The sequence below is a fragment of the Astatotilapia calliptera genome, chromosome 12, assembly GCF_964374335.1.
Source record: "Astatotilapia calliptera chromosome 12, fAstCal68.1, whole genome shotgun sequence".
NCBI lineage: Eukaryota > Metazoa > Chordata > Actinopteri > Cichliformes > Cichlidae > Astatotilapia > Astatotilapia calliptera.
In genome coordinates, this window is record NC_137433.1 from 3,434,832 (window position 1) to 3,450,716 (window position 15,885).

The following is a 15,885-nucleotide window of genomic DNA, read 5'->3' on the forward strand; positions in this document are numbered from 1 at the left end:
TTCATACTTCATGTTGTGCAGGGAGGGGGATCAGATGTCCCTCTATAAGGGGGACTGCACAGCATTTTTATGCTTTCCCCCCTCTCCCACATCTTGAACCAATGTCCCACATTTTACAGGCTCTGCAGGACATCCACCTTTCTAAACACTGGATTTTCCTTAGTACATATTTAGGTCATGCTTTTATCATGAACAAATATATCATTCTGTGCAATATAGTGGAAAATACCACAAAGCAGATGACAGATATACTGAGAAATAGAGTTATTTTTCAGTTTCACATAAGAGAAAAAATGGTGTGAAGCCACACAGTATATTTGGCTAAAGATTCATAAATTGTCAGCTAGTGCTCCAAAAAGACCTATGGATACATCCTTACTCAAACCTATAGACTGTTACCAGACAGAATCGCAGCTGAAATAACAAGGGAGAGTGAAAGCTTCCCTTTATTCTTATGGTGTTTACCTAGCAAGAGTTGAAAAGTCCGACATGCGGCTTATTGTGATCTGGTCACCCTGTGTGCATGTCTGGTATGGCTACTCAGCAGCCATACATTACAGGGAATGAAAAAATCTTTTCAATTTGTTATTGTTGCAATTGCATTCTCTTAATAAAACCCAGTATCTACAGTGCAGGCTCTCCTACCAGGCACGTGCAGAAGGGGGGGGGGGCTAGAGGGGCTTGGGCACCCGCCCCTTTCCTGATGGGTGCCCGAAGTGCCCTTTTGTTGAGGCAACTTTTTTTTTTTTTTTTAATTTTCTTTGTGTGTGTGCGTGCGGAGTCCTGTCTGTGCCCCTCAACAATAATATTTAACTATTATTCACAGTTTTGCTAAATAAAAGGATCTGGCTTGCATCAGTCACATGATCACATTTAACCAATGATCGCCCTTGACAACAGAACGCGCTGGTTAGGAGCTGGGAACGAGCTCACAAAGAGCACGCGCATTTTTTGTAGTCCGGAGCTGTAGGAGAAACACAAGTTAACTCAGAGACACAGACTGATGCGACAAACCCAGTAAGTAGGTGCACAGCGTGCACTGTAGTGTGTAGCACACAGGAGTATTAGCTTATTACGTACACGTTGGTAAGTTGTCTTGTTGCAACTGACGAACTGAAACAAACGAGCGTGCTGTGTGTGCAACAGCGCGACAAACATTACCTGTCCTTTTATTAACTGCACAGGTAGTGCTGGTCACAGCTGCTGGCTACCTGTGTAAGGCTGTCATGGATCTGTAGCTCTGTCACCGTTTTAGGGAACATATTTAGTTTTAAAGTAAGTTTCCGGGCTTTTCCTGCCTTTCTGGAGGGATTATATTTCACTAAAAACGATCTAATACGCATGTCCACATAATTGTGCATTATTATAATTATAATATATTAAAAACACACGCTGTATTTTAAAGAACATACATTAAGAAGCAGATTATATTACATTTATATTTTAAATAAGACAAAAGTTGGATTTTACAGCAGTAAAATGATTGTATCTCTGCAGTTTAAAAATGTAATAAGCTTTGCCCCTGCACAGAGTGGATAGTGAAACAAATGGAATCATCATAAATACATTATTTCATATTTATTACTTCCCACTCCTCATTGCTTTATTATTGTAGCTCTAGTAATAAATATGTAAGGATTCTGGATCAGCACCATGATGCCCACAGTATATACAGTATTCTGAAGAAGGTCTAAAATGTCCCTGTGTGTGCGTGCATGTGTGTGTTTTATTTAGATGGATTTTTAAAAAAAATATTACTCATGATATAACATTGTGCAGACATGCCTGGTAAGGACATGAGGAGGAAACAGTAGGAGCTGTGTGAGGCTACTAAAAGCAGGGCTATAACATTTTTCTGTCATCATTTTATTATAGATTAAGTGCTGGAGTTGTTAGGTGTGGATAATTAAATTATAGTTTATTGCAATAGCAAGTTGTGCCTTGTTCTCAGATAGACAGCAAGTGGAAAGTGATATATGAAAAGATGGGATGGAAGGAAGAAGAGAAGCAAAGAGTGATTCACAGGCAGAGCCTAATTTATTTCTCACAGTTTTTTGTTGCCTTATGGTTCCAAGCGCTGTCACCAATCTTTGCATTTTGTTATTATCTCATGACACTTGTTTAATTAATCAGCTACCATCTCTCCTGTGGACTTTTTAATGTCTACAGTCTCAGATCAACACAGCCCTGCCCTCCAGCACTATCCACAGCAACCCCTCAACAGCAACATTGTACCCATCAGGTAAAACATCGGCTACGTTTGCTTTGCCTTGTTGCCCATATTAGATTCTTGATGAATGTGTGTTGTTGTTATTCAGCCTGGTTCAATGTGCCCCTTTTTAGCTTTGAGCACCCGCCCCTTTAAACCTCTCTGCACGGCCCTGATCCACAATAACATTGTACTACAATCTTCTGTTTTTAACAAAAAATTAAATGTTTTGCAAAACAAATATAAAGGAAATCATAGCAAAAAATTAATAATATACAAACAGTAGCAATGGCGTCTTTGAACAAATAATGAAATGACAAGTTACCCCTAAGTAGGACTCTGTGACCAGACTTGTCCAAGCATCAGTGGTAAGGGAGATTTTGGATGTGGCTTTTTTTAGTTCATTCCTTAGTCTCTGCACTGAAGTTTCATACTTTCTCTCCATCATGCTTGTAAAATGACGCTTAGACGGCAGAGTGTAACCTGGTTGGAAGGTGGTCAGCATTTCTTTGAATCCCTCACCCACAGCAAGTGGTCTCTTGTCTTTTAAAATCATAGCTAAGACGCTCTCAGTAAGTACAGCCACCTCCTGGGGGGTGCATGGTGTACTTCTTCTCTGACAGTAGTCCTCCAGACTTTTCTGTTTATTCCTGAAATCATAAACCACACACAGCACACAGATGAATTCGAATAATTACTAAATAATTATATGGAAAGCATAATATCAAAATAATTTGATAAGGATCTGGTTGAGATAGATAGATACACACATACTGTTATGCCATGTGCTTTCATAGCATAACAGTAAGAGGTTAATAATAATCCCCAATGTTGAACTTATGATATGCAGTAATCATGATGGCTGGAAAAAATAACGTTTAAACAGCCATAGCTGATGGCACCTTTACTGGTGCACTGCTTTCTAGTCATTAGATGGCATAACTTTGATCTATAAGATCAAGCTGGAGAAGCATTATGTGTAAAAACAGCGTTCAAATAGGATGAAACACATTAAATTTGACAAATCAAGAGTTCATTGTCATTTTGCTTTTGCAAGCACTTTAACAATGTTGTAATAGTGTCCACGACGGCTACGTTTAGCAGGTGGTGCATTATCCTTGTTAACATTTCTCCTGCGGCCAATTCGCTGTCTCACATTTTTGTCTTTCGCCGATTCTGATAATCAGCCTGCGTGCATTCCGACTCATTTCGCCAGCATGGGCCACAAACCAAAAAAACAATAACAACTAGAAAAATTTGCATTTCCTGCGAAAATGCAGTGTGGATGCTTTAAGCTGAAGCTGCATGCAAAAACTAGCTGAAAAAGCTGAAAAGTTGCAGAAATTGTAAAAACTTTGCAGAAGCAAAGGAACTTTGCTAAAATGGAATAACTTAGCAGAACTGCAATATCTCAGAGGAAACATAATACTTGGCAGAAATACAATAGCATAGCAGAACGTAGCAGAAATATTGTAACTTACCAGAAACATGATAACTTCTCAAAAATACAAGACTTTAGGAGAAATAGTATAAGATAACAGAAATAATATATTTAGCCAGAAATACTTAAACATTATGGAAACACTATGATTTAGAAAAATAGTACAACATAGCAGAAATACTGTGTTTTACCAGAGACCCTGTGATGAACTATGAATATTGTAATTTTAAATTAAGACTATGTTTTAGCACAAATACTATAAAATGGCAGAAATACTATAATTTAGCATAAATACTATATTAAGCACAAATCCTTTAAAAAGCATAAATACTATATTAAGCAATATAAATATCCTATAAAAATCCTATAAAAAGCAAAAATACTGTACTATGATTTGGTAGAAAAACTACAATTTAACAGAAATACTATATTTGGCACAAATCTTATAAAATAGCAGAAATAGTGTGATTTTAGCACAATAGTAATAACTTAAACAGAAAAATTGGAAAAGCAAAATGGACAGCTGAAAAAATGCTGAACATGCTGAGGGTCCCTCAAATATACTTGTTAAATGAAAAAAAATATATATATAACAGCCACACAATCACAAATATGGACACATATGGAAACACATGCACAGAGAGACACACACACAGGATCCAATTCAGTCAACCAGTCTAAATATATTGAATTGGAATCTTACAATGAGATCATCCCATAAAAAGGCGCTCTCTCTCTCTCACACACACACAGACACACACACACAAATAAGTGTAAGTAAGTGTTGTCTATTTAAAATAAAAATGTGAATTTTTAGAGATATATGACATGGATGACTGGTTGGCTTACAAGCCGTGAAGGCCTCAATATGCAAATTTGAATGCCTCAGCCCTCAGATATGATTGGCTGGCTGTGAAGCCGTGCAGGCCCTGATTTGTAAATTTGAATGTCTCAATCCTCACAGAGGATTGGCTGCCAGGGGACCTGGCAGTAATATATGGAAATAGTATGATTAAGCATAAATACTACATTTAGTAGAAATACTATGTTTTAGCACAAATACTATAAAAAGCAAAAATACTGTACTATGATTTGGTAGAAAAACTATAATTAATCAGAAATACTATATTCGGCAGAAATACTATATTTAGCACAAATCTTATAAAATAGCAGAAATAGTGTGATTTTAGCACAATAGTAATAAGTTAAACAGAAAAATTGGAAAAGCAAAATGGACAGCTGAAAAAATGCTGAACATGCTGAGGGTCCCTCAAATATACTTGTTAAATGAAAAATATATATATATATAACAGCCACACAATCACAAATATGGACACATATGGAAACACATGCACAGAGAGACACACACACAGGATCCAATTCAGTCAACCAGTCTAAATATATTGAATTTGAATCTTACAATGAGATCATCACATTAAAAGGCTCTCTCTCTCTCTCTCTGTCTGACACACACACACACACACACACACACACACACACACACACACACACACACAGCAGCAGCAAGTGAACTGGGGCTGTCAACAGCATGTTTGTTCACACCGAACGCGATGGACGCGAATAGAGCGTCAGGTTTACATGTAAAGTCAATGGAAAGGCGCAATGACGCGCGATTGCGGGTCCCGCGAAAATTCGGAAGGAGATTTGCGTCGCCAAAACGCGTGAAACGAGCGTCAGTGTAGCGCATCTGGCGCGTTTGACGCGCGAATAAAACCACGCGCGTGAGTTTTTGTGTTGCATTTTGTGCATACGCGCGTTTCGCGTCTACTGCTCGAGTTGGAAAATCTGAACTCCAGCATCAAATCGCGCCGCGACAACCAATCAGGAGCCTGGTGACGTGGCTCTGACCTAGGTCAAAGGGGCAGATCCAGCCAAAGCCATTCATTCTTCATTCAGTATGGAGGAAAAGCTAATCAGTGCTGTGGCTAATTACCCCGAGCTGTATGATGCCAGCTACTATTTCTACCAAGACAGGAATAAAAAGGACCTAGCTTGGAGGCACATAAGTGAGGAGATCGGGCAACCTGGCAAGTCCATTCCTTCTTCTTTTTAATTTTCAGACTGACCCGATGAAGCCGCACAAAAGCTAGCAAGCCCACCTACTGTCCCGCGATTTTCCCACTGTTGTACAAATACCTTTCCGCTAACCAGATAATGCGTTTATTCAGAGGACATCTGCAGGAGAAAGTGGAAGAGCCTCAGGGACACCTATAATAAGGAGAAGAGGACAGAGAAGGAGAAGAGGAGTGGGTCTGCAGCAGGATCGGGGAGGAGATGGAAGTTCTTCGCGGTCATAGGGTTTCTGGACCCCTTCCTCACCCCGCGGGAGACTAGCGGAAATATGGTGCGGACCGTGGGGAACTTCTCCCCCGAGGACCAGGGACAGCCCGAAGAGGCAGCAGGGGAGTGTCAGTCAGAAGGTGTATGTTTACAATGAATTAATGTAGGCAGTTAATTTATGCGTGTTGTCATACAGGAATATATTTTGTTTATTAATAAACAGTATACAGTAGTCCCACTGTTCATCCGTCACCGCCTCGCCTTTTCGCTGATTTTTTTTTATTGCACCGTACAGCTTTCAACAATGCGCATTGCATTCTGCAGCCCAAATGACAAATCTCCTCCGTGTCGTGTCTCCTGCGCTTGCCAAACTTATCATGTTTGGTTTTGATAACCATCATGTCCAATAGAAAAAACAGCACTTAACTATGACCCTCATTCGGAAATAGACACCTGCACCGGGAGCGAAAAAGGCGCACAAAAGTGGCGCCGCAGACGGAGAAAAAGCGCAGCATAATACTTTTACGTTTTAAAATCGACAAAGGTTTGCACTTTGAGAATCAACTTGTGAGAACTGTGACCAGTGTTGGTCAAGTTACTTGAAAAAAGTAATCAGTAACTAATTACTGATTACTTCCCCCAAAAAGTAATCCCGTTACTTTACTGATTACTTATTTTCAAAAGTAATTAATTACTTAGTTACTTAGTTACTTTTTAAAAACACGATTTACAACCTGAAGAGGTGATAAAGCGATAGATCTTTCAGCCCAATTCTACTTTTTCTGCATAATCCATCATACAAAATGTAATCAAATGGAAAAGTCTCTTTTTTTAACTTGTTTTATCAGTTTTAATCTTTTAACTTTATGCATCAAGCAAAACTTTAATTATCTGCAACATTCTCTGAGTTGAATAAATTAGTTTAACATTTAAACCTATTTTCTGCACATTCCAGCACATAAAATAAAATATTTTTTGTGTTTACACTCACTCTTTCAAATAGATGCAAGTAAAACACAGCAGAAAATAAATAAAGTCAAAGACTCAGCAGTCCTGTTGCTCTATTTTCACCTGTAAAGCAGGACTGCGGTAGGCGGAGGTTTACCCTGGTGCAGGTGTACAGCGGTCAGTGGAAGGATACGGCAGTTTCTCTGTGAGTTTCCCATTACGTCGTAGCTACTCGGTGCTTGCTTGGAAGTTTAGGGTTTTTTTCGCTGTAAAAAGAAGTTTTCTTCCCACGCACAGCGGACACTAATGTTTTTGTCAGTTTTTATGGAATCAAACTCAAAGTAAGGTCAGTACTTCCACGCTGCACGCTCATACTCTCTCCCACAATCGATATGTGATCCATTGTTGATCTGCACACAGCTGTTGTCACTAACGGCGCACTCGCTTACGTCACTGTCGTGAGACATTCTCGCAAAAAATCACGGTTTTAGTAACGCAGTAACGCAGCGTTCCTACGGGAAAATAACGGTAATCTAATTACCGTTTTTGCAATAGTAATCCCTTACTTTACTCGTTACTCGAAAAAAGTAATCAGATTACAGTAACGCGTTACTGCCCATCTCTGACTGTGACTACTGTTCATGTGCTGCAATAAATGAGAGACCACTGTATATAATAATAAGTATATAATATTCTCTATGACTATTGTCTTCAGCCTGTTAACATTTAATATTCTCCTGATAGAGTCAAGTAATCATGCAGCAGAGTCCTCCCCTGTTGCTTCTCTTGGCTCCCCAGTCCCTGGTCCCTCAGCTCCTGCTGCTGCACCCACAGGTATGAACATCAAGCACTGATAGCTTGTTACTTGCTTGAATCCCCTTGTGATCACCTTTACTAAATATCTACAACCAATCTGTTCATATCCTGTTTTTTTTTTCAATTTTGAAAATGAAAATCTAGTAGCAGCCTTCTCATTACTTTGTGGTGGAGCTGGCTATCCTGGAGTCCCTAAAGAGGCCACGCCCATCTCCAACAGAGCATTTCCTCCTCAGCCTTGTTCCTGCTCTGGAGAGCATGCCGCCTCAGACACGAGAATTCGTGAAATTTCAAATTTATAAATTAGTTTTTGAAAACAGCACAGCTGTGTTAAATTTGGAAACATTGGACCCTAATGATCAGTAGTTTTCTGATGAGGCAGCAGCTCTCCAGGGCAGAAACAATGTTCTTATTCTTCTCCTCCTTCTCCCTGAGGCTCTTCCACTCCAAGCTGGGTCCTTTTTATTCCTGTCTCTCTGTAAATAGTTAAATTTCATATATTTATGTTTTTGTTACTGAATTTATATATTTTATCAAATAAACATTTATAATGACAAATGTCTCTGTTCTACTACACAGCAAATATTGGCACCCGACTTGACACATGTAGAATTTATTTCATATTATACTAATGACAAATATACTAATACAGTGGGATGCAAAAATTTGGGCAACCTTGTTAATAGACATTATTTTCCTGTATAAATCGTTGGTTGTTACAATAAAAAATGTCAGTTAAATATCATACAGGAGACACACACAGTGATATTTGAGAAGTGAAAAGAAGTTTACTGGATTTACAGAAAGTGTGCAATAATTGTTTAAACAAAATCAAGCAGGTGCATAAATTTGGGCACCACAAAAAAGAAATGAAATAAATATTTAGTGTATATCAATGTGTGTGTCTCCTATATGATATATGGGGTGCCTTTGTCTGGATGTGCTTCTCATCCAGAGCTGCACAGCACAGAGGAAAGTTCCAGCGCTCCTGGAATCCCTCTGTGATGGAGCGCCAGTCTCCAGGTGAAGGCACAGCCATGAAGTCGTCCACTAGACAGTCCCAGATGGACATCGCTGCCTGGGGGGTGATCTGGCTCACCGTGGACACACCGACTCTGTAACTGAACGCGATGGTCCTGAAGGAGTCCCCGGTGACAAGGAACCTGGACAAAATTGTTCAAAATTAGTATTATGTGTACTGCAGTTACAAAATACATTATTCAAATTCCAAAATACTTTTGTGATGTCAGATTTAAATCACAAAACTTAAATCTTACATAAAACATTTTGTAATTATAAGGATAATTACAAAATGTATATTAGATCATATCTAAAACAGTTGTGTTTTGTTTTAACTTTAACATATCATAATTTGATTGGTAGCAACTTTTGCCACTACAGTGAGCCAATCACTCATAATCCCTAAACATGTCAATCAGGTAGGAATGAAGTAAGACATTAATAGAAATAAAGAGTTGTATGTTGACATGTAGCCCTTTCCTTGCTTAAATCATTAATATTTTTGAAAAATTAATCTGTGATAAGACATAGCTTATCAAGATAGAACCATGTAACTAAAGATGAACCAAACTGTTCAGTTTTATCTAACTCTGTTTTAATAAAGGCTGGTGACCCCTGCTATAGAGTCTGACAGTTGCAGGGATTATATACAAATATTCAACTATCCCAGAATTAAACCAGGTCTAAATTAGAGATGGCACGATACCACTTTTTTATGTCCGATACCGATACCGATATCATAAATTTGGATATCTGCCGATACCGATATGAATCCGATATAGTGTTTTTTAATCAACAAAACTGTTTTTTAAAATATCTTGCTGCATTTTGCAAGTCTGCAAGTTCATACTCAAGTTTAAAACAACAACTACACTAAAGCTATTCTGTTATACCTGTATACAAAAAAAATATTTCATAGTTCAGCAATACTGATCAATCTAATAAACTTAGACCTACACCATCCTCCCTATTCTGGTATTTTAAAGAGTACTTAGCGTAAATATTAAGCAACCTAACTAATAGGGTTCCAACTCCCAGCAACAACAAAAATAAATAAATAAAAAATAGGGAACCACCCCTCACGCTCCACCTCATGATGCTTAATCAACGTAATCAACCTTAATTTGATGAAGTGTGAAAAAAATGCACAGAAATCAATTATTTTTCAAGAAATATTAAATAGATTCAACATCTTTCTTCAACAAAATTGCAGACTGCACAGATGGTACCTTCCCAAAGGAAAATGTACTATAGCTTACTAGGGTATATATATTAGACTTAATAGTCACTATATACAGTAATTGACTTCTATTCATTTTACATCAAATTAAAACTTTGGGTGTCAGATAATTATTTATTAAAAGCTAGACATTTTAAATGAGAATAAGAAAGAAAAGTATGTCTTTGTGCCCCCTTTTCCCTGTTCATGCCCTATCGGCCCCCCTGGCTAAACTTTGCTAGATCCGCCCCTGCACAGTTACCAGCCGTCAGCTACGTAGAAAAAGATCCTGGTGTAGAAAGTAATATTAAATAAATTGTAACAACAGCTTATCAAGCTTAAACGTGCTGCTGTTGTTCAGCCGCTGGTTTGCTCTTTCTGGCGCAAAGTGGACCAAAAACAAACAAGAGAGACTCACAACAGAAAAGCCGATCAGCTGATCATTAGCAGTTTCACGATTGAAGTAGCAGCCGGAGAGCGAGAGGCAGTCGCTCGTTAAGCTTAACGTGGGAATGCTTTACAAACATTCAGAGATGGACTTACACACTTGCTTTACTTCTCTCGGGGATAACTTTGTCGGAGATGAAATGCCAGGTTGCTAGCGAAGCTCCAAATGCTATCCAGACCACCGACAGGTCCCGCATGCCACAGCTGCTCTATCACGTGATGCATACTGCTCCGACGTTCTGAGGCGAGTTACGGCGTGTTGCAAGTTTTGTGAGGTGCTTTCGTGATATTTAATGGATCGGATTACATTTTTTATTTTTCTCCGATATCCGATCCAGTAATTTAGGTCAGTATCGGACCGATAATACCGATACGTAATATCGGATCGGTCCATCTCTAGTCTAAATATAAAGGAGTGAGTATCACTACAAAGGTTAACTCAGTGGTCCTAATGCTACAGTTTGATATCAGCAAACACCGAGCGCATACATTGATGTGACACCACAGCCATGCTATCATTGCAAACACTGATAACAGCATAAATCGAATTAAATCGGGACTTGATGAGAGCTTCTGAGTATCACTAGAAATATTATAAACAGTCTCCATACCACAGTTTGCTATCAGTAAACACCGACAGCATTCACTGTTAGCATAGCACATCCATGTTAGCAGTGTATAAATGGATGGTTTAGCATATATTAGCACAGGTATCAATAAAGGACTACCGTATTAAATACTTTTACTAACCTCAGGCAGACGGACAGGCGCTCTGCAGGTGGGATTGAGCACCTGTAGTTGGTGTCTAGGCGGGCGATGCTGGGACCGACGAGGGAAAGCAGGTCCTCAAACTGGCCGACGGTGATAGCGCTGGAATCGGCCGTCATCCAGGCGCAGCTCCTGGAGCAAATGGTGAAACTCACCAAACTGCTCACGCCTCTGGAGGACCTGATGGACCCAGGTACGGCGAGGACGTCTTTTACGCCGCTGCTCTGCTCTCCACAGTACATAGAGAAGGGAGACTCTCTCTTCAAGCGCTAGCTCGACAGCTGCCATCTTGCAAAGATACCGGTCTGGCACAACTTCCTCCCACATTTCCGGTTCACGCGCGTCAAAACGTTGAGACGCGAATGTGCACGTGTCAAATTAGGGGCGTTTGGGGCGTTTTGTTCGCGTCCATCGCGTTCGGTGTGAACACACCGTTAGTCAGTCAAACAGCTGTGAGCTGCTGAATTTGAATCCACCAATCAGAGAGGCTGTGTACTTTTTCCCGCCAAAACAGGTGCACGCAGCACAGAGAGACACAGGATTTTTGCAGTCTATTTCTCATAATGACGACTCCCCTCAAACAAATGACCATAATTTCCTAACCGTAGGGGCTAGAACGGTCATTCTTAAACCGTTTTGTTCAGAAGAGATGGGGGAATCTTAAAGTGTTGACAATTTATCATTAAAATATGAATTATTAAAGATACTTGACTTCTAATGCACCATAACTGAGTAGAGCAAAGCAAAAACTGCCTTGACTTGCCCTCAAACAACGCTTTGTAACTCTAAATCTATTTGGAGTATTAATATCATTCTTTCACCGTAAGAGACAGCAGGCTTTGGTGAACAATCATGGAAATTTTCAGGTCTCTGTGGAAATCCATTAAAAAGATATGACGAGAGAAAAAAGTGGTTCATTTCCAGAGTTTGAAATCTGAAGAAATCTGAGCGAAGGACGAATTTCCTACCCTCAAACAAGTCTAACTCATTTCAGAACGGTAATAGGTGAGAAAATAATTCTTGAATTGTGAGCGTCAGGAGTATCTGAAGATATACTGGGACAAGCCTTATGTCTTAACTTTGCTTCGTTAAGGAGATATGACGATTCGAATATGCCTCTCATTACAGAAATCAAGCGGTGATTTTGAACAAGCTCTCCATTCACTTTCTATGGAGAGTTTTGCGACTTTGTGTTGGTCTGAGGAGATTTGCCAAAGTTCTATAAATCCCACAACAATGATAGTGACATTTTTGGAAAGCCAGCAAAAATACCTATGTTTTGATGTATAATTTGTGGAAGTTGAGTGGAAGCTGATTTATACCTGAATAGCCCAATAATTTGAGAACATTTTAAAGTTTGAATGGTTGTTCTACGTGAAAAGTAGTTAAGTTTCAGAAACAAGCAAATTTTAGCAGAATTGCAGAAGTTTCCCATTCATTTCAATGGGACAAATTAAGCTTAATATTTTAAAAAGTATAATAGTGAAAAATACCAAAAGACATAGCACACATTAGCAGAAATAGCAGAATAGTTTAAAATTTGAACGGTGAAAATCGGCTGAAAATTGTGGAAGTAGTTAAGTGCCAAAAAGTGTACGGAAGTCCCAAGAGGAACTCAATAGTGTACAACTAAACAGCAGCTGCTATATGTTACTGCTCAGCAGCTTAAATGAGTTTTGCATTTACGGAGGTTGGGTGTTTATCTCTGTGTCTATAAGTGAGTGTACGTCTACGTGGGGGGGGGGGGGGGGGTCTGGATGAATTAACGGGTAAAAACTAGCGTTAGTAAAAAAGTTGAAAACTTACGGTGGTTTGTCCTTTGCAGAAGCTGTACCTGGATGCAGTCGTTTGAGGTGCTGGTGCATAGCCGTCATGCTTTTATGATAGGCCGTTTCCACCTCACAAAGCCGGCAAACGACTGAATCACTTCCTTTTCTGTTAAAATATCCCCATACTGTAGAACTACGTGTTCGGGTGGAGTGATTTAAGTTGACTGCAACTGCCTCACTCATGATTCCGCTACTCGCTGCCGCCATGTCTTTTTTTGAAAGTGACGACGCATCGACGCAGATTTTTTTACGTCGACGTACGATTACATCGACGCGTTGTCCCAGCCCTAATGGCAGTACTGCACTTTAAAGAGGTTACGTGGACTCTGCTGACTCCATTGTTAATTCTTTTTTTTCCAACAATATCTTTATTATTTTTTACATTTTAATGACTTACAAACAGTCCAACATTCTAAATACTACATGAACATACACTCCTCTCAGACAGCAAAAAGAAAACAAAAAAGTCATCAGATTTATCACCCTGTTAAAGGCCTAAATTTATCATTATCCCAAATCAAATGTCATTGCCCTCAGTCCTCGTCCTCCTCAGATAATACAAATCCTTCTACAAAATTCACAAATGGTCTCCACACCTTCTCAAAAACATCCAATTTCCTTTTCAGTATACATGTTATCCGCTCCAATGGCAAAGCCACCATCATTTGTTTTATCCACTGTGTGATACTTGGTTCCCTTGTTCTTTTCCATTTTAGTGCGATTAATCTTTTTGCTTGTAACAAACCCATATCAATAAACATTCTGTCACTTTTTGTGTATCTCATGTTTTCTGGGTACAATCCCAGAATAAGGAAGCCAGGATCCAAAACAACCTCTTTGGATAATATTTGTTTCATAGTTTGTGTTACTGCAACCCAAAAAGAGCCTATCTTCCTGCAATCCCAAATACAATGCCAAAAGTTACCTTTATCTTCATTACATTTATTACAAGTGTCTGGAATATTAGAGTTGTACTTATTCAATTTTTCCGGAGTAACATATATTCGCATTAACCATTTGTATTGCAACAACCTTAGTCTAGAATTAATAGTTTGTTTATGAGCTTTTGCACAAACCAATGTCCATTGTTCCACGGATACGTCTTTCTTTAAATCATTTTTCCAGGCGTTCAACCTTCCCAAAGAATTGTCAGATGTTTTGGACCTAATCAATTTATATATTTCTGATATTGCCCCTTTTTTTGAACTGCTTTTGCTTATGTCTTCCAATTCTGATTTTGGTGGTTTGGTGGAGGTATTATTTTGATTCGCTCTAATGTAACTTCTAATTTGGAGATATTTGAAAAATTGCTTTCTATCTATATTATATTTATGTCTAAGCATATCAAAGGACATCATATCTTGAGAATCTGTTGCATACAAATCTTGGATTTTTTGGAGTCCTTTAATTGACCATTGTCTAAAAACTTCATCCTCTCTTCCAGGTCTGAAATCCTGGTTTCCCCACATTGGTGTAAACTGTGACAATTAGAGCTGGGCGATAGAACGATAACGATATGTATCGCGATATAACTTTTTCTCAACCGAGCGTGACCGAAGGTTACCGAAGAGAAAACAGATGATGGTTCCAATGCCGGAGAGATTGTCGAACGGAAGAGCCATAGAAGTTCCGTAGTGTGAAGGTATTTCAGCTATTTCAAGCCTGACAAAAAACAGAGTAGCGCGCACTGTAAATTGTGCCGAAAGCAAGTCTGGAAATACAATAAACTGGTGCATGCTCAGGCTACGTCCACACGTACCCGGGTATTTTTGAAAACGCAGATTTTTCTATGCGTTTGCACCTTTCGTCCACACGTAAACGGCGTTTTTGGTCACTGAAAACAAAGATTTTTGAAAACTCCGTTTTTGCATTTACGTGTGGACTAGAAAAACGGAGAAAACGCAGCGTCAAAGGTGTGCGCATTTTTTTGACGTCACACTGTGCGCCACGTTATTGTTTCGGTGAAATGAATTTCTACAATACTGTTACTGTTAATTCACATTTTACTTGTGAGCAACGGCACATTTAAATCTTACAAATATAGTTATTTGACTTATATCATGATAGATATCGTTATCGCCTGAAATGAAAAAAACATATCGTGATATGAAAAAATCTCATATCGCCCAGCTCTACTGAGAACTAAAAGGAAATTCTCAATCTCTCCTTGTTGTATAGCTGAGCTTTTCAAACAGTTTTAAACTTTAGTCTGACAAAAGCCGAATGACGAATTAGCGCTTCCAGTCAGACACTGAGGCTACGTCCACACGTACACGGGTATTTTTGAAAACGGAGATTTTCCGTTTTCGTTTTAAAAAATAATCCCGTCCACACATAAAGGCACAAATGAAGGAAAACGCTGCTATGAACATGCCAAAGCAGCAGGTGGCGCTAGATTCCTAACCGTGCACAAATGTTGGCCAATCAGAAGTCTAGAAGCCTCGGTGGGAAAAAGTAAACAAAGCTGGGGCATAGAAGCAGAACCGAGTCGTATGTGTGGACGGACAGTAACTGTGTGTATATGTAAGCATTTAAACACTGCAGAGAGTAGAATTAACAGTATTGTAGAAATTCATTTCACCGAAACAATAACGTGGCGCACAGTGTGACGCATGCACCAGTTTATTGTATTTCCAGACTTGCTTTCGGCACAATTTACAGTGCATGCTACTCTGTTTTTTGTCAGACTTGAAATAGCCGAAATACCTTCACACTACGGAACTTCTGTGGCTCTTCCGTTCGACAATCTCTCCGGCATTGGAACCATCATCTGTTTTCTCTTCGGTCACGCTCGGTTGATTTTTCTAGTCGGCACACTCATTTCCTCCATTATGCGCTGGCTGCTCAAACAAACACACGTGCGGCTTGGCACTTGTGCTGTATGTAA

At 39.2% G+C, this 15,885-nt stretch overlaps 1 protein-coding gene and 1 long non-coding RNA gene across 2 annotated transcripts; one reads left to right on the plus strand and one right to left on the minus strand.

The window, feature by feature from the left end:
- Window positions 1-4,442: 4,442 nt before the first annotated feature.
- Window positions 4,443-8,362, plus strand: LOC145432165 (uncharacterized). Its single transcript, XR_013912444.1, has 3 exons — window positions 4,443-6,091; window positions 7,644-7,733; window positions 7,860-8,362. It is a non-coding gene; the product is annotated as an uncharacterized LOC145432165 (long non-coding RNA).
- A 119-nt stretch (window positions 8,363-8,481) lies between these two features.
- Window positions 8,482-11,522, minus strand: LOC145432164 (uncharacterized). The gene is made up of 2 exons (XM_080308774.1): window positions 11,152-11,522; window positions 8,482-8,878 (listed from the first exon to the last, which is right to left on the minus strand). The coding sequence occupies exons 1-2, from the start codon at window positions 11,409-11,411 to the stop codon at window positions 8,608-8,610; spliced, it is 531 nt and encodes a 176-aa protein (XP_080164900.1). The 5' UTR covers window positions 11,412-11,522; the 3' UTR covers window positions 8,482-8,607.
- Between the last annotated feature and the right edge of the window lie 4,363 nt (window positions 11,523-15,885).